At 40.5% G+C, this 23,784-nt stretch overlaps 1 protein-coding gene across 11 annotated transcripts in view; it reads left to right on the top strand.

Annotated features, from left to right (window-relative positions):
• PLEKHG1 (pleckstrin homology and RhoGEF domain containing G1) overlaps positions 1-23,784 on the top strand; it is a 247,112-nt gene that overhangs the window by 217,616 nt on the left and 5,712 nt on the right. For all 11 annotated transcript variants that reach the window (XM_056567337.1, XM_056567336.1, XM_056567340.1 and 8 more), the window contains 9 exons: positions 900-995; positions 3,412-3,498; positions 7,529-7,562; positions 14,370-14,465; positions 16,582-16,620; positions 16,808-16,830; positions 17,722-17,934; positions 18,445-18,552; positions 20,386-22,105. In XM_056567337.1, the coding sequence (XP_056423312.1) occupies positions 900-995; positions 3,412-3,498; positions 7,529-7,562; positions 14,370-14,465; positions 16,582-16,620; positions 16,808-16,830; positions 17,722-17,934; positions 18,445-18,552; positions 20,386-22,105 (2,416 nt within the window). The remainder of the gene's footprint in view (positions 1-899; positions 996-3,411; positions 3,499-7,528; positions 7,563-14,369; positions 14,466-16,581; positions 16,621-16,807; positions 16,831-17,721; positions 17,935-18,444; positions 18,553-20,385; positions 22,106-23,784) is intronic.

The raw sequence follows: 23,784 nt of genomic DNA on the forward strand, positions 1-23,784 counted from the left end.
CCTAGGACATCAGGGAATGTGGTGCCTAGGACATCAGGGAATGTGGTGCCTAGGACATCAGGGAATGTGGTGCCTAGGACATCAGGGAATGTGGCGCCTAGGACATCAGGGAATGTGGCGCCTAGGACATCAGGGAATGTGGCGCCTAGGACATCCAGGGAATGTGGCGCCTAGGACATCCAGGGAATGTGGCGCCTAGGACATCCAGGGAATGTGGCGCCTAGGACATCCAGGGAATGTGGCGCCTAGGACATCCAGGGAATGTGGCGCCTAGGACATCCAGGGAATGTGGCGCCTAGGACATCCAGGGAATGTGGCGCCTAGGACATCCAGGGAATGTGGCGCCTAGGACATCCAGGGAATGTGGCGCCTAGGACATCCAGGGAATGTGGCGCCTAGGACATCCAGGGAATGTGGCGCCTAGGACATCCAGGGAATGTGGCGCCTAGGACATCCAGGGAATGTGGCGCCTAGGACATCCAGGGAATGTGGCGCCTAGGACATCCAGGGAATGTGGTGCCTAGGACATCCAGGGAATGTGGTGCCTAGGACATCCAGGGAATGTGGTGCCTAGGACATCCAGGGAATGTGGTGTCTATGTAATAGTACCATTATAGAATGCCATGTACTAGTGCACATTAGTGAATGGGGTATATTCACTGAATAATAATGTACACTATAGGGTGCCCTGTCTTCATAGATAACTACTGTACAACATTGCCATGTGCCGTGTTTTTTGTAGATCACTTGAAACTCTCCCTGACCTCATGTGTTATATTTAGAAGGCATTTCAGATAATATCATGCTTAATGTCAACATTTAACATCAAAAGTTGAAGCAGGAAATGCCATTAATGAATAGCTTCTAAACCCTTCACTTATCTTTCTTGTCTCCTGCAGTGCTGCAATCTAATGCTGGTAGAAGTGATTCCCAAGGAGCCTCTCAGCTTTAGTGTCTTTCATTACAAGAACCCAAAGCTCCAGCATACAGTGCAGGTAAGTGTAAAGAACATCATCCAGGGGAAACTAGAAGATAACTATTGGAAATCAGACAGAATGAATGACAAAAAGATGTTTTGATACAAGCACTAATAGTATAGCGCCATCTGCTGTCATTCTAGCACAGTTCTTCTACATAAGCTGAAGCTGTCCTTATAACGTAATGTCCACAGCAGATTTTATGAAGTAAACTTGAAGTAACTTCACTGTAAATTTTATGCAACGGCATGGAACATAAGTCTTTTGAGAGAGAGAACCGTGGTACAGGTACCTCACAGGTGTGCTGCGATTCTGGGATCAATTAGCTTTGATTGCTAGCCACTGTGCTACTATTTTTAGGAGATTTGAGATTCTAGTAGTCACACAGGATTTAGTAGATTGAGCTTGAATAAGTCATGGTTTTGTGGCTGCTAGGTATTAGGCTTCAGGCCTAGCTTGAATTGATGCTGAAGATATGATGAGATGTGCTTGCTTTCATGTACAGGTCTCAAGAGAGAGAATTTAGTGGCTGCAGCTCCTTATATATTAAGGGGGTGGGACAAAGCTCATTGGTCAGCAGAACCTGTCAGTTCTGACCCAGTGAACTCTGGGTATCACATGACCCAAAGGTCCTTAAACCATAGTACAAATTAATTAAAGGCACGTGACCTCTAAGGCCCTATACAGAGGTATTCCTATATAACATATTAAATATACATATTTATACATTAAATACCATTTATACGAGGCGACTAGGTGTTAGTCCTACAGGAGAGCCCTATTGACATGGAGGGACACTGGCTGAGGGGACTTTAGACAAAGGGACAGGACCAGGTCCTGTACCGGGATACCACATCAGCATTTAGTTTTTCTCACTGACGTGCTCATGTATGACATAGTAAGAATTATTGACAGATCAGAGTGTTCCTTTTAACATATCTAGCAGCGTTGAGTCCTGTTTTGTCCATTTTACTCTAAGGAAATGTTGGGTAAACACAGGTTAAAGTCTAAAATAATGGGTATATATCTTGTTGTATGTAATATGTACAGGATCAAATGCTGCAGTGGCCCATACAATTGGCCAATACAAATGCTGCAGTGGCCCATACAATTGGCCAATACAAATGCTGCAGTGGCCCATACAATTGGCCAATACAAATGCTGCAGTGGCCCATACAATTGGCCAATACAAATGCTGCAGTGGCCCATACAATTGGCCAATACAAATGCTGCAGTGGCCCATACAATTGGCCAATACAAATGCTGCAGTGGCCCATACAATTGGCCAATACAAATGCTGCAGTGGCCCATACAATTGGCCAATACAAATGCTGCAGTGGCCCATACAATTGGCCAATACAAATGCTGCAGTGGCCCATACAATTGGCCAATACAAATGCTGCAGTGGCCCATACAATTGGCCAATACAAATGCTGCAGTGGCCCATACAATTGGCCAATACAAATGCTGCAGTGGCCCATACAATTGGCCAATACAAATGCTGCAGTGGCCCATACAATTGGCCAATACAAATGCTGCAGTGGCCCATACAATTGGCCAATACAAATGCTGCAGTGGCCCATACAATTGGCCAATACAAATGCTGCAGTGGCCCATACAATTGGCCAATACAAATGCTGCAGTGGCCCATACAATTGGCCAATACAAATGCTGCAGTGGCCCATACAATTGGCCAATACAAATGCTGCAGTGGCCCATACAATTGGCCAATACAAATGCTGCAGTGGCCCATACAATTGGCCAATACAAATGCTGCAGTGGCCCATACAATTGGCCAATACAAATGCTGCAGTGGCCCATACAATTGGCCAATACAAATGCTGCAGTGGCCCATACAATTGGCTGTGCCGGGTAATGCAGCTCAGCACATCCGTAGGCCCCTTCTATTGTTGTAACGTCAATAGTCTGTCGGTGTTTCCCAACCAGGGAATGCTGGAAGTTGTAGTTTTGCAACAGCTGGGGGTACACTGGTTGAGAAGCACTAGTCTATGTTAAGAGACCATCAATTTATATTCCTGGAGAATCTCATTAAAACGCAACAAAATAATACATACAATACAGTACAAAGTGTTACGCTTAACAATTTTGGGTTATCAATATCACACAACAGACTTGCTCCCTGGTCTATAGTGCTAAAAATACAATACATATGTGCACAGTATATCAATGCAGGTTCTGCCAGTCAATCCCCCAATAAAATGACCCTTCCCTCCTCTATTTTACCTATATTAGAGCAGAACGCTATCCTGCTTGTGGATAATAAGGAGCATGTAAACAAAATGACAACTATAGTTGGGAGGAAAACCTATTCAGACAGTAGTAAAGCCCTTCAGCTGTGATACAATAACAGGTCTATGTCATGTCAATTGATCTTTCTCAATGTTAAATGTATACTTTTCTATTATTTTGGCAGGCCAGATCTCAGCAGGATAAACGCCTGTGGATTCTACACTTGAAGAGATTAATTCTAGAAAATCACCCAGCAAAAATACCAGCAAAGGTAAACCTAAGGAAATGTGTGCAGTAGTTACATAGGGATACCTAAACTTGAGATAGATTTGACCTAGCCCTAATAACAATTTCACAGGAATGTAAGGGCTATTCCAGTTATCAAAATGTTTTAATTTTAGTTTTGTTCTTTAAACCTAAACAGGGAACCATACTCACCTGCCCTGATCCCATGCAATTGCCCCAGATCCATGCTGTTATCTCCTGCTGGTTTTGACATGGTGTTTCAGCAAGAACTGACCCCTCTGCCAATTTATGAGACATTTTACTCTACTTTAATAATAGGTCATGTTAGCAACCAGTCAGCAGCCCCTTGAATGTACTCCTTTGCCATTCTCTGCAGTCAGAGATGGCTATGAAAAAGACTAGGTGGGCAGAAGTGAAGACAGACTTGTAGTATTTCAAGACAATCCTTTATAGTAACGAAAACATTTGCTTGAAGGGAAAGCTACTTCCAAATGGTAGTGTCAGAGAGTGACTTTGTATATCTTTTTCCATTAAACCCATTGTGGCCCCGCTGGCTATATAAATATTGAACTTCATTCCCAGAATCCAATGTTTTTTTAAGGCCATTAAGATTTTGCTAAATTGACACAAATCTGTGAATTTACGGCTAAATTTGAGGGACAGCGGGGGACATTTATCAAGGGATTTAGAGCTCTTTTTTTTTTTTGCTTACAAAAGTCGCACAAAAAGTCGCATTAGCACCCAAGCAAATTTTTGTGCAACTTTTGGCTGTAAGCAAAAAGCTACAAAAGAGCCTATGAAAGTAAATTTTATTTTTCACTTTACGAAGTTGGCTTACAAATCGGCTTTGGAGAGCAGATTTCATATTTCCCGCTGGCAGCCGTGATCGGCTTCAGCGAGAAATAGGATATTACAACTGTACAAACGAGCCTGGGCTGGCATCACTGTGCAGCCATCTGATTCTAACCCCCCATCCCTAACTTGGGGATCGGGACACTGCTTTACATCCCCCCCCTTGTCTCCCACCGCCCACGCTGCACACCTCCCACTCCCATCTTACAGTGAGGGCATGCTGGGAGTTGTAGTCTTGTAGTAGGTAGCGGGCAGGAGATGTGCGGTGTGGGCGGGTGGGAGACAAGGGGGGGGGGGGGGTGTAAAGCAGTGTCCCCGTCATTAAGTTAGGGTAGTGGGGTTAGAATCAGACAGAGCCTGGCAGCTGCAGAGTGAGTGCCAGCCCAGGCTCCTTTTAACATACCTCGGCGCTGCAGAGTTTCTATATCCTCTACTGTAATGTCATATTTCCCGCTGGGTCCCGTGATTGGCCAGTACCGAGCAGCCAATCACTGGACCCGGAGGGAAATTTGATCTTACAGTAGGGACTAAAAACTCTGCGGCTCTGTTATGTGTTAAAAGGAGCCTCACTCTGCAGCCGCCCAGTGCTCCCCAGTCAGGCCAGGAGATGTACAGGAGCTGTCACTGCCATCCCTCAGCGCTGCGGTACATGCTGAAAGATGGCAGTGATGACATCGCCCGGCCCGGCTGCGGGAGTCCTGGGCGGCTGCAGTGTTATGCCAGCCCAGGCTTCTTATGCCAGCCCGGGCTACTTTACTGTAATTTCAGATTTCCCGCTGGGTCCCATGATTTTCTTATCACCGCCGGCCGGGGAGTGGAGTGCATTACCGCTCGCTTCCCTGGCTTGCACGACTACAACTCCCAACATGCCCTTACAGTAAGGGCATGCTGGGAGTTGTAGTTGAAGGGCGGGTGACAAGCTTGTCACCTGTCCTCTGCTGCACAACTACAACTCCCAGCATGCCCTTACTGTAAGAGCATGCTGGGAGTTATAGTTGTGCAGCGGTGGGTAGGTGACAAGCTTGTCACTCACCTGCACATCTCCCGCACCACATGACTACACTGTAAGGACATGCTGGGAGTTGTAGTCATGCGGCACATGAGATGTGCGGGCGGGTGACAAAGGTATTAACCTATTTTCCTTTTTTTCTTTTTCTCATTTTTCATGTATTCGGATTCGGTGGACTGCGTCGATGATCAGTGTTTTTTATTCTTTATGTTTAATGTTAATAATATGGTTAACAAGGGCTTGTGGGGGAGGGTTTTTTTTTTTGTTTTTTTTAAATAAATTTTTTTTAAACGTGTTTTTTATTTCATTTTTTTTATTTACTTGACAGGTTTAGTAGTGGAGGCTGTCTAATAGATTGAATCTATTACTAAGCCTGGGCTTAGTGTTAGCCCCCAAAACAGCTAGCGCTAACCCCCAATTATTACCCCGGTACCCACCGCCACAGGGGTGCTGGGAAGAGCCGATACCAACAGGCCCGGAGCATCAAAAAAGGTGCTCCTGTGCCTAGGCGGTAACAGGCTGGCATAATAATGGTCCTCACCCACCATGGTAATGTCAGGCTGTTAACTGCTTGGTTGGTATTTGGCTGAAAATAAAAATAGTGGGAACCCTGTGCATTTTTTTTTTTATATTTAATTATTTATGCAAAAAAAAAAACACATAAGGTTCCCCTCTTTTTATTCTCAGCCAAATACCAACCAAGCAGCAATAGCCTGACGTTATTAGGGTGGAGAAGGAGCATTGTTATTGGCCCTCCCCAGCCTAAATAATGCCAGCCTGTTACCACCTAGGCACAGGAGCACCATTTTTGGGAAAAATTAATGCAATAAACACACATATATCGCACATTTTTTTCAAAGCTGCAAATTGGTGTTCTGAAGTCATTTATTGGTTTTTGCTTATGTAAGCCAAATTTATCAACCCCCTGTGATAGTATGATAAATATGCCATACATTAGCAAAACTAAAGCAAAAAAAAAATGCCTACAGAACTCGCTTACCAAAGCAACAATGATAAATGTCCCCAAGAGTGCCTATTTGTTTTAAAAAAGTAATAATTAAACTACTATATCAAGATCAGTATGGCTATTTTACTTTCCATTCAGGCCTGTTCCTCACACAATAACCTGTTGCCTTTTCATACATTTGGCGATTTGCTGATGAAAAGTGAACAGATGTTAAAGTATCTTCAAAACTTCAAAAGGGTTGTATAGTTTGCTGCGGCTTTCACTCTCATTATCCCAGAAGCCTTTACAGGTCTTTTGGTAATTAAGACCAGGCTTTAGAAATCCCTGCCAAAGCTACAGAAGGATTACTTGCTGTCAACAGTGAAACCTTCACGACCTTTCAAATACATAGTTTTAGCTTTAAAATATGAATTTAAAATGATTTTCAGGTTCTTTTAATCATCATTCTGAATTATAACTGTGAGTCAGTGGGATATGGAATTATCTCTTGCAGACAGATTACCTAAAATAACTTTATACCTGTACTTCAAGCATCAAGACATTAGGAGGATCACAGTACGCTACTGCCACCTAGTGGTAAAAATAGTTTTTTGTTCACTATATGGAAAGAAAGGGACAGATTTATCAAAGCTGTCACCTCATCGACACATCAGCTGTACAAGCTGACTTTAGGTGAATGATGCCTGCATTATATTTAATAAAATTTATAGAAAAAATGAAGAAAAATGTCGGCAACTCACCAACGCTGGTTCATGTGAGGTCTTCCTTTATTATGGCATACTCACAAACATGTGCAGGGGAGAGACAGACAAGTGGGGGGGGGGGTACAGATGGGCAACGGAACCGTTTCACACGATTATCGTGCTTCTTCGGGCCTCAGGCCCGAAGAAGCACGATAATCGTGTGAAACGGTTCAGTTGAATTGAACTGTATATTTAGTCAGAGCACCACCCAAGTTCAAACAGCAGAAACCGTGACCCCTGTACCTCAACCAGTTGCCCGTACACAGACTTAGCAGTGCCGAGTTTGCCTTTTTCTTTGTTTATATTTAAAAAAATGTTGTATGCATGATAAATGTCTTTAATACTACTTAATACTCAGTTTTTTCCAATATTTGCTGAAAGATGTAGAGAAACAATATGTGGTGCAGTGGTTTTGTGATGATATATACCGTATTCATATGCATGTCTTAACACTGTTGCTTACTATTTTTCATTTGAATTGTAGGCAAAGCAAGCAATTTTGGAAATGGACGCAATACGTAAGTTTATTTATGTTGCGTATTACATTCTGATGTTTATGCACTCTAAAGACTTTGTAAGCATTAAAATGTTTGTCTCCGTGTAGTCATTGATGACATTTTACCCATCAATTCCTAGACCTAAGTGGCAGCAGTTCCACGAACACACAATGCCACTTCATCTGCTGACAGATGAATTATTAGAGAATATAGTGATAAGGCTGTGTTCTATTAGGAAATGAGGAAGTCATAGAAGTGCTATCTTGCTTTCTAGTACTTCTGTCAGCTGGGGAAGAATGTTTATATAATGAGAGGTTCTCCTTCAAGAGGATCCAGTCACCTTTAAAAAGAATTTGAGAGGGGTTATCTGTGACTTGTTCGTTCTTGACCTATCCTCAGGATAAGCCATTAATATCTGGTAACATCCAGCATCTCTGCCAATCAGCTGTTTGCTAGATCTGTGGTGCTCACGTATACAGTTAATGCAGCACAATGTAGGTAGCTAGGGGCATGCATACAATCCCTGGGGCCTCTCTACTACATAGAGCAGGCACCCAGGGGAGGAGGAGGTCTGGCTATTCTGAGCCATATTTTTATGCAGCCGGTTATGTTTACTGGCAGTGAGGTTGCAGGCAGCTCGGAGCACAAGCCATGCATGCATGACAGCAGTGGGTAGGAGCAGGGCCAGAGACTCAAAGCACACACCTTTGGGATCACATCTCAGTCAGGCTAGGCTCAGTATACCAGATACTGAGGAAGGCAGTCACCGATAGTCAGAGCCGGACTGGGACCAAAAATAGGCCCGGGCATTTCAGAATAAGCCGCCCACTTTGGTCATGGGTGTGGCTACGAGGAGGTGGAGCCACAAAAGGAAAATGTTAATCATAGTTTGGTATAATAGGGTATATATAACGGATAATATATATATAGTATATTATATATACGTGCTATACAGGCTATGGTCACACTGTTTTTCAGCCATATTTCATTAAAAAAAAGCGTCCCCAAAATTGCGAAAAGAATTGCATCCGTATTTTTAATATTAATGTAAGTGTATGGGAAAGTAGTTGTCTGTGCACACAATATGTGAAAATGACATATTTTTTAAAGCTGTGTATAAAAAAAAAAGACATGTCACAAATGCAAAATATATATCTTTTTATTTATTTTAATTTTTTTACCTTTTTTGTGCACAAACAACCACTTCCCCATAGACTTAAATAGAGCATATTTATGTTACAACTACTGATGCAGCGATACATGATCTTTCTGCAATTCTGCACACAGTTGTTTTTTTATTTATTTTTATATATTTTTTTTTTTTTATGAAATATGCCTGAACAGACACTATCCTGTTATTTGGTAACTATATGATTTATTTAGAGGACTTTTTTATAATGGGAATTTGTCTTACCTTAACCCCTTAAGGACGCAGGACGTAAATGTACGTCCTGGTGAGGTGGTACTTAACGCACCAGGACGTACATTTACGTCCTGTGCATAACCGCGGGCATCGGAGCGATGCCCGTGTCATGCGCGGCTGATCCCGGCTGCTGATCGCAGCCAGGGACCCGCCGGCAATGGCCGACGCCCGCGATCTCGCGGGCGTCCGCCATTAACCCCTCAGGTGCCGGGATCAATACAGATCCCGGCATCTGCGGCAGTGCGCGATTTGAATGAATGATCGGAACGCCCGCAGCACTGCTGCGGGGATCCAATCATTCATAACGCCACACGGAGGTCCCCTCTCCTTCCTCCGTACAGCTCCCGGCGTCTCCTGCTCTGGTCTGTGATCGAGCAGACCAGAACAGAAGATCACCGAAAACACTGATCTGTTCTATGTCCTATACATAGAACAGATCAGTATTAGCAATCATGGTATTGCTATGAATAGTCCCCTATGGGGACTATTCAAGTGTAAAAAAAAATGTAAAAAAATGTAAAAGTAAAAGTAAAAAAAAAGTGAAAAATCCCCTCCCCCAATAAAAAAGTAAAACGTCCGTTTTTTCCTATTTTACCCCCCAAAAAGCGTAAAAAAATTTTTTTATAGACATATTTGGTATCACTGCGTGTGTAAATGTTCGAACTATTAAAATAAAATGTTAATGATCCCGTACGGTGAACGGCGTGAACGAAAAAAAAAAGTCCAAAATTCCTACTTTTTTAATACATTTTATTAAAAAAAAATCATAAAAAATGTATTAAAAGTTTTTTATATGCAAATGTGGCATCAAAAAAAAGTACAGATCATGGCGCAAAAAATGAGCCCCCATACCGCCACTTATACGGAAAAATAAAAAAGTTATAGGTCATCAAAATAAAGGGATTATAAACGTACTAATTTGGTTAAAAAGTTTGTGATTTTTTTAAAGCGCAACAATAATATAAAAGTATGTAATAATAGGTATCATTTTAATCGTATTGACCCTCAGAATAAAGAACACATGTCATTTTTGCCATAAATTGTACGGCGTGAAAACGAAACCTTCCAAAATTAGCAAAATTGCGTTTTTTGTTTTAATTTCCCCACAAAAATAGTGTTTTTTGGTTGCGCCATACATTTTATAGTAAAATGAGTGATGTCATTACAAAGGACAACTGGTCGCGCAAAAAACAAGCCCTCATACTAGTCTGTGGATGAAAATATAAAAGAGTTATGATTTTTAGAAGGCGAGGAGGAAAAAATGAAAACGTAAAAATTAAATTGTCTGAGTCCTTAAGACCAAAATGGGCTGATTCCTTAAGGGGTTAAAGGGGTACTCCACTGGAAAACATTTTTTTTAAATCAACTGGTGCCAGAAAGTTAAACAGATTTGTAAATTATTTCTATTAAAAAAATCTTACTCCTTCCAGTACTTATCAGCTGCTGTATGATCCACAGGAAGTTATTTCAGCAGAGAGCACTGTGGTCAGACAGAAAGGAAATTCAAAAAGAAAAGAACTTCCTGTGGATCATAAAAGCAGCTGATAAGTACTGGAAGGATTAAGATGTTTTAATAGAAGTAATTTACAAATCTGTTTAACTTTCTGGCACCAGTTAATAAAAAAAAAAATGTTTTCCAGTGGAGTACCCCTTTAATGTAAGACCGATTTCCATTATAAAAAAGTCCTGTAAATAAATGATATACCGGTAGTTACCATATAACACTGGTTTATAACAAGGGAATATTACCATCATCCTGATAACAATTAAATCCTTAGACTGAGACCAATATTACCAATAATACCAGTATACATGGAGTAATATTATCACCATACATATTACCATCATACTGTTACTGACTAAATTCTGTATACGGAGCCCAACATTACCATTACCAATAATACCAGTATACAAGGAAGAATATTATCACCATACATATTACCATCATACTGTTACTGACTAAATTCTGTATACGGAGCCCAACATTACCATTACCAATAATACCAGTATACAAGGAAGAATATTATCACCATACAGATTACCATCATACTGTTACTGACCAAATTCTGTATACTGAGACCAACATTACCAATACCAGTATACAAGGAAGAATATTATCACCATACATATTACCAACATACTGTTGTAGTCAGTGCAGTCAGTGTATAGCAGCAATTGCTGCAGGCTCTCACCCTCCTACTGTCAGTGGCAGCTCTGGCATGCAGTGGTCAACGGAGAAAACTGAAGTGGCATGGCGGGTGAAAGGGTAGCATATGTACACAGTGACTCCTGCAGCAAAATAGTGAGTACAGCTCTGGAGTATAATACAGGATATAACTTAGGATCTGTACAGGATAAGTAATGTAATATACACTGATCAAAAAAATAAAGGGAACACTAAGATAACACATCCAAAATCACAAAATCACACAAAAATTATCAATGGAAATTAAATTTATCAACCCATGGAGGTCTGGATATGGAGTCACACTCAAAATCAAAGTGGAAAAACACACCACAGACTGATCCAACGTTGATGTAATGTCCTTAAAACAAGTCAAAATGAAGCTCAGTAGGGTGTGTGGCCTCTACGTGCCTGTATGTCCTCCCCCACAATGCCTGGGCATGCTCCTGATGAGGTGGCAAGGAGGTCTAAGGTGCAACATGGAGTTGGTGGATGGAGCGAGACATGATGTCCCAGATGTGCTCAATCAGATTCAGGTCTGGGGAACGGGTGGGCCAGTCCATAGCATCAATGCCTTCCTCTTGCAGGAACTGCTGACACACTTCAGCCCCATGAGGTCTAGCATTGTCTTGTATTAGGAGGAACCCAGGGCCAACTGCACCAGCATATGGTCTCACAAGGGGTCTGAGGATATCATCTCGTTATCTAATCAGGCTACCTCTGGCAAGCACATGGAGGGCTGTGCAGCCCCCCAAAGAAATGCCACCCCCACACCATTACTGACCCACCGCCAAACCAGTCATGCTGGAGGATGTTGCAAGCAGCAGAACATTCTCAAAGGCGTTTCCAGACACTCTCACATGTGCTCAGTGTCAACCTGCTTTCATCTGTGAAGAGCACAGGGTGCCAGTGGTGAATTTGCCATTCTTGTTGTTCTCTGGCAAATGCCAAACATCCTGCACAGTGTAAGCACATCATACTACCCTCATGGAGTCTGTTTCTGAACGTTTGAGTGGACACATGCACATTTGTGGCCTGCTGGAGGTCATTTTGCAGGGCTCTGGCAGTGCTCCACCTTGCACAAAGGCAGAGGTAGTGGTCCTACTGCTGGGTTGTTGCCTTCCTACGGCCTCCTCCTTGGTACCTGATGTACTGGCCTGGCCTTGGTTACTTTGTATACCCTAAAAAATTTATAAAAAGTGATCAAAAAGTCCAATCAAAACAAAAATTATACCGATAAAAACTACAGATCACGGCGCAAAAAAATTATCCCTAATACATCCCCGTATACGGAAAAATAAAAAAGTTATAGGGGTTAGAAGAGGACAATTTTTAGCATACTATTTTTTTTCATGCAAAAAGTTATAATTTTGTAAAAGAAGTTAAAAAAAAAAAAAAAAATCAAACCTATATAAGTTGGGTATAATTTTAATTGTATGGACTTACAAAATAAATGTAAGGTGTCATTTTTACCGAAAAGTGCACTGTGTGGAATTGAAAGCCCCCAAAATTTACAAAATGGGTCTTTTTTGGAATTTTGCCCCACAAATATTTTTCATTTGTTTCGCCACAGATTTTGTGGTGAAATGATTGATGTCATTGCAAAGTAAAACTGGTGGTGCAAAAAAAAAAATAATATGCCCTGGGTCTGTAGGTGGAAAATTAAAGTAGTTATGATTTTTAGAAGGGGAGAAGAAAAAAAACAAAAGTGCAAAAATGAAAAATGGCCCAGTCCTCAAGGAGTTAAGCATTCTTAATTTTGTACAAAATGTTAAAATATTTTAGTAGTAAGTAGCAGTACTAAAATAAAATAGAAACCTATATATATTGGGGATCATTTGAATCATATGGATTTATAGAATCAATAGAACATGTCAGTTTTACCGAAAATAGTACTGTATAGAAACGAAATTTGGCCCCACAAATGTTTTTCCTTCATTCGTTGAACATTTTATGGTAAAATGAGTGGTGCTATTACAAAGTACAATTGATGGCACAAAAAAACAAGCCATCATATGTGTCTAAAGCCATACATTGCTCATTTGATTTCTAAGCGCAGGGTCACACAGGGCACTGGGTAGCTCTGTGCATCCGCTCATAGTGGTGGATTTTCCTTTTTAGAAATCATCCGCTATGAGCGGACACACAAAGACATACCCGGCCGCAGCTTGGAGCTTGCTTTGCAGTTACTCAGTGACTTTACAGTGGCCTTTACAGTTTTACCACACCCTAAGGGTACGTTCACACGTATGCAGATTTGATGCGCAGGATTTTCTGCTGCAGATTTCAATGTAAACTAAATGACTGAGCACAGCTTCTAATCGGCAGTTACAAATCCTGCGCATCAAATCTGTGCAGGATCCTGTATGTGTGAAGGTACCCTAAAGAAAAATTGTGGCACAGTACTTTACCTCAGACAAGGGTCTTGTAGCTTGCTGTGGTGGCCTTCCTATATATGCTGTTTCCCTGTGGCTCTCCCTCCGCTCAGTTCTCACAAAGGCCGACGTTTGGGGCGGGGATAAAGACGTACACAGCCGCCCAGCATGTCAAGTCATGCGGCTGAGGACTGCTCTTAAAACAGCATCGCCGGCCACGGCGGATTGATCCATTCAATATTCTTTTGTGCTGACGGGCGGCCCAGCCTGTGCGGCACACCCTCCCCCCCCCCCATCTTTTCACACTATTAGTACTGCCGGCCACCAGCCTCAAAGTGATGGCTGCGGCCGGCTACTTCTACTTCCGAGTGCAGAGTGAGTGTGTCACATCAGGGCAATGGGATGGCCCGGCCCACTGGCAAATGCCCAGTGTGCCCGATGGCCAGTCCGGCCCTACTGACAGAGGGTGAGGAGCTGGGAAATGAGGCCGATCTTCTTGCTGCCCTCTTAACTCTACTCAAACTTCTCTCCAACATAGCGGTGTGCATATAATACATTCCAGTGTAAAAGCCCATGCAGGCAGGCCACGAAACCCCAGTCAGGCTGCCATTGCAGTTGTGTGGTCTGCCTATATAAGCACTGTACCCCTGTACGTAGCTGTCTGTTACGTGCTCCATTCACTGTGTATACGGACGGGCCCTGCAGCTCTAGCAAACAGCACCCCACCTATTTATGGCCTATCCTGCGGGTAGGTCATCAATGAAAAGGTCCCAGAAAACCCCTATAAGCTGGCATCTTGTAACTATATAGAATTGCACTAATACAGATTTGATTTTTAATTTTAGATCATCCAGGATTTTCTTATGCTGCAGAAGGGGAGAAAAAAAATACACCAAATGCGAAAGAAGAGCTTGCCTCAGGCAGAGTCCGGAGGAAGTCTGGTAAGAGTTGAGGAATACATGGAGTACTAAAAAAAAGCCTTATGTTTCCCTTACTGTGACAGTACAACTTCACAGGGCATTATGTGACTTAACATAACGAAAATCCATTCACACGTTTATTACACATCAGTGATAACTTGGTGATTCCATAACAGGTAGGAAGGGAACCCCACAGAGCACATTCCTCATTGGGTCCATTCAGTTTCCCTTTATCTGGGAGAGAGGAAGATGAAGTATAGACTTGTGTTAGTCTATGATCCCCTTACACCTTTCTTCAATGAAAGTGACCTAGTTCATTAAGTCACAAGAGATTTATCTTTAACATTTTACTGTAAATTTTACTGCAGTTGGGGGAACTGCAGTAAAATTTGTGGGGGGCACCACAACATTTCAACTTAATAATGTGTAAAAGTTGGGTCTGTACACTAGATCTTTAACATATATATGCTTGCAGTCAGTAGGCTAAACATTGGTAGTACATGGTACCCAAAGACGCCTTAAGCAGCTATTCAAACATTACTCTGACAGATGGAAGAAGAATAAGAAAGATTTCTGTATGACACTTCTCTGCCTGAGCGTTTTTTCAGCTTGACCATAATATAACTGGCAGCTTCTTAATTGCTCGTAAAGACTTGAATGCTGCTCTATGTCTCAGCTAGGGTTGCCACCTGACCGTTATTTTACCGGCCACCCTGCCGGTATTTTCATCTTAAAAATACCGGCAATGCAGTGGCCGGTATTTATTCAACCAATCCTCCAACTCCTGGAATGTTGCACCATATGCTATATCAGTGTTTTCCAACCAGAGCGCCTACAGCTGTTGCAAAGCTACAACTCCCAGCCAACGGCTGTCTGGGCATGCTGGGAGTTGTAGTTTTGCAACAGCTGGAGACACCCCTGGTTGGCAAACACTGACCTATATTATATACTACTATATAGCCCAACATGCTGGGAGTTGTAGTTTTCGTTTGGGTCAGCTGCTGAGCCACAGGCTGTGTCAGGGCATGCTAACTGCAACTCCCGAATTTAATTAAAAAAAAGAAAAGCGATCAAAAAGTCACATCAAAACAAAAATGGTACTGTTAAAAACTACAGATCGGGGCTCAAAAAATGAGCCCTCAAACAGGCCCGTATAAGGAGAAATAAAAAAGTTATAGGGTCAGAATAGGACAAAATTTCCCCTGCATATGTGTATCCTGTGGTGTCACGCATATATAATTATTTAAATTAGCATGGCCGTTACTTTTTATTTTTTTGCAAGAAAGGTGGCAACCCTAATCACAGCCTCAAGGCAAAAACCATTCATTTTAGTAGAGCAGCAATTTCTGTACGAGATACAGCTAAAAGCATATGTTCTAGTGTAGGCAATGAGCCCAGGTTAACAAAGCTCTAGATTAGATTACTCATATTAAGCCAGTGAATCTATTTATAGGAGGAAAGGCAGCCATGTACATGTACGGTTAGGATACCCCATAACACCAGTGCCACCTAGTGGTCAGAGAAGGGAAGGAAACATATAAACCTCCCACGTGACAGCAAGGTAGCTCTCAATGACTATAGGCTGTATGTGTAGGAGAAGACATTCTGGGTCCGAATGACTGGAATATATATATATATATATATATATATATATATATATATATATATATATATATATATATAATATATAATATATGATACTGAAACATTTTTTGATTTGCATCTGCATTACTGGACTAATATGGCTACAAAAATTTACTATATATATATATATATATATATATATATATATATATATATATATATATATATATATATATATATATATATATTAAATTTTAGTAGCCATATTAGTCCAGTAATGCAGATGCAAATCAAAAAATATTTCAGTATCTTGATTTGCTTTGGACTTGACTTGATAAAGGGAGGAATCCCGAAAGCTTGTCTCTACAAAATTCTGTTAGTCCAATAAAAAAGGTATTACAAGATTCTGAAACATTTTTGATTTGCATATATATATATATATATATATATATATATATATATATATATATATATATATATAATGTGTGTGTAATATTGACTAACTAGAAGAGGTTGTTTTCATAATTTTGCTTTTAAAATGTTTATTTTTCAGAACCATCATCCAATGTACATAAAGTCATGAAATCAAATGGTAAGTTAAAAACGTGTGTGTGTATATATATATATATATATATATATATATATATATGTGTGTATATTTATATTTATATATAATTTCTTTTGAGTGTATTACATATGTAATTATATAATATATGAAATGCGTGTGACTTAATTTTTATGGCCTTGTCTGTTTTTTTTTGTTTTGTTTTTTATTCCAGACATGAGCCCTGAAGTCCAAAAGGTAAGCGATCAATAACTTTGTAGATTTGAGGCAAATATTACACAATATATACATGTTCCTCTTTGGACAGGTAAAATGCTGTAGGTGCTGTCTGGTAACCTAAAAATTACTGAAATCTCCCTTCCTAAGTGCCAATTTACGAACTAGAAATTGTCAGTTGGCAGAGGTTCGGATGTGGCCTCATTCCCTGTATCTTTTAGTCCAAGCTAGTAGTGACTAGAGACTTGTTGTATGTCTTATACTTCTACCGGGGCTTGACCCCTACCTTTTATGTAAAATAAAACCAGGACAACAGTCTCTCTTTTAATCGATGATGGGGTCGGCCACAGCTTTATTATCACCCTTAATTAAACATGCTCAAAACCTCTATAACTTCCACCTCGAGTGGGTTGATGCCGTGGCGGCTGGCAGGGTGCTTCACCCGACGGGCAAATAGCCTTCTCCCTCCATTCAGGGGTCACGAACACTCCTCCACCGGCAGCTGTGACTTATAGCGTACCCATCAGATCAAACAAAAAGCATTATTTTTTTAAATATATCACTCAGTACCTAACCCTGACCATTAACATCTTATGTGTCTAGCACCCTACCAAAAAAAAAGAGCTTTTACATACTAAAGCAGTGTTTCCCAACCAGGGTGCCTCTAGCTGTTGCAAAACTACAACTCTCAGCATGCCCAGACAGCCAACAGCTGGAGACACCCTGGTTGGGAAACACTGTACTACAGTGTGTATGTTGTCTTTTTATGTGCGACAACAAAAGCAAGTAGTAAAATTATTGATATAAGCATGTCATTCCACCTTGGATTTTATTTTACTTGGTGTAGATTACCAGATAAATCCAATATACGTCTGAGAATGTTTTTTTTTTTTTTTTGTGATATTTTTACAGCGTATTAGCATTCAGGGAAACTTACTCTGTCAAGCAGCTAAATTAGGATCAAGAGATATGCTTCGGAGCCCTGGCATGAGGAAGGCGGTGCTCTCTCATAGTTCAGATGTAAGGACCTCACAGGACTTCTTCCAGCATTCCTATAACAGCGAAAAATTGCATCTCGGACCAGGAGATCAGACTGATGCTGATGATGAAGAGGATTCTGAACAGGTTTGTACAATATATATATAATATAATATAGTGTGTGTGTGTGTATATATTGTGTGTGTGTATATATGTATGTATGTATATGTGTGTATATACCTTAAAGGAGAACTGTAGTGCAATACAACCTATAAATTATAGATCGCAGGGGGTCTGACCACTGGGACCCCCCGTGATCTCCTGTACGGGGCCGCAGCAGTATGGAAGGGGGAGTTCCGTCCACGCATGACGCAGCGGCCGACACGCCCCCCTCCATGTATCCCATAAAGATACACGGAGAGGTCATGTCTGCCACGGCTTCCTGCTGGGGACGACACGGTGCTTCCTGCAGACTGCCGCGCCCCATACAGGAGTTTGTGGGGGCCCCAGCAGTCAGATCGCCCTGCGATCTACAATTCATCCCTTATCCTTCATATAAGGGATTAGTTATATTGCTTGTCTAGTGACTTAATAAACTTCTTTCATTAGTTCGACCAATAATGTTATTTACAAATGTCATCTTTTAAAAATTCCCAGCATGGTTCTCAGCATAAGATTAAAGGAGGAAGGAAGAGATTGAACAGCCAGGCCTCAGAGAATGTGGAGAAACGCAGAAGTATTAACCTCAGCTTATGTGACAGTCAGGTGAGTGCTTCATGCTGGTATTAGTATAAAATCCTGCTTCAGGGTACGTTCACACGCGCGGATTTAAAGCGTATTTTACGCTGCAAATCCGCTGGTGAAGGCCCGCTCTATGCTGGCTTTACATGTGCCTGCTGGTAGCGGCAATACGCTGCTACCAGCAGGGACACTGCGATGTGCGAGTCGCAGTATACTCGCACATCGCGGGAGCTCTCTGCCTAGCTCAGAGCAGGGAGAGCGGCTGCGATGTGCAAGTACGCAGCGCACATCGCTGCACTGTGTCTGCTGGTAGCGGCGTATTGCCGCTACCAGCAGGCACATGTAAAGCCAGCATAGAGCGGGGCCTTCACCAGCGGATTTGCAGCGTAAAATACGCTGCGAAAATCCGGGCACAGATTCTCCACAGATTGGGTGAAGTTTTAGACCAGGTTTACATTTGCAATGCTAGTTCTGTCAAAAATGGCAGATAAAATAATGCAGCATGCAGAAATATTTTTTCTGGTAAGCCAGACACCATGACACTGTGTCTGAGGTTCAGGGGATCCAGAATTGCTATTACTTTCATTGTTCAGCTTCTAAGACTGATTAGGACAACTATAAAAACAATGGCGCTGTTATCCTAGCCTAACATTGCGACTTGTGTGAATTCAGTTATCCAACTGTACAGTTGTAAAAATAAACTCAATGTAGCGCAGACCAGTTTTTAAAATGATAAAGCTGAACAGCTTTTTTTCTCCCCATAATTAGGATCACTATCTAGAACCCAACAGTGTTTATGGTGACAGGTGTTGCTTTGAATTTTATCGCGATATGAGACACTGCTGATGCCAATAATGTCAACAGTTTCTCATATCGGCACTGCCAAAGTGAATGGAGCAGGTGGGCACAACTGATAAAAGCGCTAACTAGCTTTTGCCTTACCACTCTGAAGCAGCAGGCTAGTAAAAAATCGCCCTTAGGGGTGAAGAATTGAATTGTGCATATTTATGGAGATAGATAGATAGATATATATAGAGAGAGAGAGAGATAAATATCATCTTTTTTCATAATCTATTCATACTACAGGGGTCAGAATGCTGCTTTAACAAAAGTGTAGTTTCCCTTTGTTAATATTGATTAGGTTGTCCTTTCAACTTCTTATTTTAATAACAATCCAGTAGGCCTAAATATGCCCAAACCTATTGCACAAAGGGGCTGTCTGAGGATGACTTTTTTTTATTTATTTTTTTAGAAATGCATCCGGGTGGTGCCAAAATAAAAATAATAAACTATACTTGCATACCCCAATCTCCCTATGTTGTCATTTTAATGGGCTGGTCATTTCTGCTTCAGATGATGTGCCAACCCTCCCTGATCATGCAATCACTGCCTAACATGGGTCACTGCTGTGACCAGTAATTAGCTAAACAGAGCAAAAAAGTAGATATCATGATGGGCACAGTCAGAACTTCTGCAGCAGGGGATTGGGGCAGATGAGTATAGGTTATTTCTTTTATTTTGGCAAAATCCAGGGACACTGCTTTAAAAATGCTCATCCCCAGACAACCTCTATAACCTCATAGGCCACTTTGGAACCAACATTTATTCAATGTAATACAAAAAGATGCAGTATAAAAAACAGAGCAATGTTTAAGGTTATCAGTGGACTTTCTTCCAAAAACCGCACCATACCTGTTCATGGGCTGTGTCTGGCATTGCAGCTCTTCTTACTTGAAGTTAATAGGGCATTACTTGAACCGTAACGGACCTGCAAAGAAAGCAGCTATGTTTTCTTTCAAATTTAACTCTTTTACTATTGTATTGATTATTTAATTTATTTTTTTATTGTCCTCTTAGATTTCAAAAGACCAGTCAGATGAAGAGTCATCACATCCACGCACAGATCAGTACTTTTCAAGTTCTGCTGTTCGCCCCTTGGATAGACAGGTGTCGCAAAAAATTATGAATATCCTTGGGAGTACTGCTGCTCTGCGGAATATATGGACAGATCACCAAATCAGACAAGCTCTCTTTCCCTCTAGAAGATCATCTCATGACAATGAGGATGACGATGATGATTATCAAATGTTTATGACGAATGAATGTTCTAAGCCAGAGTCATCAAGGTCACAAGAAGATAGAGGGGCATCAAGTCGACCATGTAGCTGGCACCTTGGGTTAGTGCAAGAAAGTGCAAATAATTCATACTGCAAAATTGTAAGGCGAGCTAGCAGTGTTGGTGAAAACAAATCCCGCTCTTGCAATCTGAGGAGCAGACAGAATAACAGCAGTCATCAGCTTTCTCATTGTGAAATTTTAAGTAAATCTGAACAAAAGTTTTCTTCCCTTGGTTCCTCAGAGGAGTTGACTATAGACGATATTGAACATGTCTATGATAATATTAGTTATGATGATCTCAAACAGATGGGCCTCACAAGAAGAGAAGAATCAAATTACCTTCAGAATAATCGTAGTTGTAATTCAATCCATCAAAGTAAGGTAAATACTGATGTTCGGACAGTAAAAGGGAATGAAAAGGCTAAGAGCTCTTCATTGCCAAACAGAGATAAAGCAATGTATAGAATGGGAACCCCAAATTCTAGTTCTCAAGAGCTCAGAATAATAGATGAAAATATTTATGACTCCATATGCCTTCCAGAACAATCAATGGAGCATATAGCTATGAATTCACGTTGTAAAAGGAACAATTTTTTGGGCCTAGATGGAGATTTTCAGTGTTTTGACCACCTAGATAATTTTGTTTCTGAAGAAAGCCTTCAATTCAGTGAGGATGAATCCTCAGACCATCGTGTGCCTTTAGGAGATGACTATATTGATGTGCTCAACAGTTCTTCCAACTCAAGTTTAGCTCCTCACAAAACAGCTGCTGACAAGTTGTCTGAAGAAGTAGACGAGATCTGGAATGACTTGGAAAACTACATAAAAAAGAATGAAGAAAAAAAGAGTGACAGATCGTTGGCTTCCTTTCCTGTGAGTAAAGATGATATCCGCGAAAAGAGACATATAGTGAGCAGGTCTCATTACAGCAAAGAATCACAGTTTTCAATATCATCACTATGTTTACCAGATAATGCACCTCTGCCAAGGACAGTGGTGAGCAACAGTCCAAGTGTCCGTAGCAGTCCAAGTGTCCGTAGCAGTCCAAGTGTCCGTAGCAGTCCAAGTGTCCGTAGCAGTCCAAGTGTATGTAACAGTCCAAGTATCCATAGAGATGACCCAAGTCCACCGACGTCCCCCAGCAGCTCATTGCTAAGTTTGAAAAGGACATCCGTTACTAGTGAAATGACTTTTATGGAATCCCCTTTCTTTTCATCCCAAAGTACTTTATCTTACTCAGATTCTATTAATGCTGCTCAGGGTTTGGACAGCATTGAAAAATCCAAAAATAAGGTCTTCCTGATGGCTCGACAATACAGTCAGAAGATTAAGAAAGCCAACCAGCTTTTAAAAATAAAAAGCCCAGAACAAGAACAACAATCTTGTAAATCACATAAAGTAAAATCCAAAGACCTTGCCGCTATAATGGAAGAGAAGAAACAAGGAGGGAGCGCAATAGGTAAGATAACTGTAATGAGGATTAGAATATGGCTTTTCATGTGAATACATGATCCTATAGTACTGATAATGTATAGAAAGTCCTATTTCTTTATTAAATATGTGCAGTACTTTTGTATGTCATTACATTGACTTTATTTACTTCTTTCTTTGTATATAAAATGTTGTACCATTTACTGCTGTGGAGTCTGTGCATTATCTTTACATAATCTAAAAAGAGGAAGCGAGAGCGCTTCTTGGTGTAATAAAAGAGAGATTCACAATGTAAAAAATGAGGTATGAAAGGCGCTCACCAGAGGTGGTTGTGTAACAGCATACACAACAATGGTAAATGCATCAATTGGTGTAGTATCCGCAGCCCTCCGGCATGGCAATGATGAACAGTTGGTATGGCTTTAGGTATGGCAGACTCCATGTGGCGCAGGATACAGATAGAAGGAGATCAGGTAAAATCAAGGTAGTTTATTTCCCAAGATGCAACGCATTTCGCTGCGGGAAAGCAGCTTCATCAAGCATAACAGGGAACATATGAGTTAATGTTTTATAGGACTAGTAATTAGCTACGTCAGTAGAAAAGAAAAGAAAAGGGGAGGGGAGGGGGTATTGGAAATAATAATAAAAATATCTAATGCAATACATATATTACAGAAAGAAGTACAAAAATAAATGTACTGATCAAAACACAATATAATTAATATATATATATGTATGTATAATTAATATATATGTATGTATAAAAAAACGCAATCTAACACATGCAAAAGTACAACAGTAAAAAATATATATATGAAAAATATATGAAAGATGATGCGAAACATCCACCAGAGAAACAAGCAAAAATGCACATATATAGGAGAATAGACTCGAGTGGAAATGCCCAAAAAATATATATACTGCACTGGTTGTTCATCCCACTGTCGCATCGGTAGGAATTCAATGAAAAAAGATACAAAAAATAAAAAAGCTGTATAAAATAGTATGATATAAATAACAATGTATACAGTAAGAAAAATTTAAAAAGAGAAAAGAAGAATAAAAACGGAAAAATGAAAATAGAAAAAAAATATATAAAAAAATATTATTTTTTTTTATTTTACTTACTGTATACATTCTTATTTATATCATATTATTTTGTACAGCTTTTTTATTTTTTGTATCTTTTTAAATTGTTCATCCTACCGTCGCATCGGTAAGAATTCAACCAGTGCGTTACATATATATATTTTTGGCATTTCTATTCATTGTTACGGGAGTGCATTTTTGCGCATTGTAGTGTTGTTTCTCTGGTGGATCTTCCGCATCATCTTTCATATATTTTTCATATATACATTTTTGCCGTTGTACTTTTGTAAGTGTTAGATTGCATTTTTTACATCTGTATATTTTTTTATATATACATATTTATTAATTATATTGTGTTTTGATCAGTACATTTATTTTTATACTTATTTCTGTAATATATGTATTGCATAATTTATTTTTATTTTTTTTCCAATACCCCCTCCCCTTTTCTTTTCTACTGATGTAGCGAATTACTAGTCCTATAAAACGTTAACTCATATGTTCCCGGTTATGCCTGATGAAGCTGCTTTCCCGCAGCGAAATGCGTTGCATCTTGGGAAATAAACTTTACCTGATTTACCTGATCTCCTTCTATCTGTATCCTGCGCCACATGAATC

The sequence above is a fragment of the Hyla sarda genome, chromosome 3 (genome assembly GCF_029499605.1).
Source record: "Hyla sarda isolate aHylSar1 chromosome 3, aHylSar1.hap1, whole genome shotgun sequence".
NCBI classification, from domain to species: Eukaryota; Metazoa; Chordata; class Amphibia; order Anura; family Hylidae; genus Hyla; species Hyla sarda.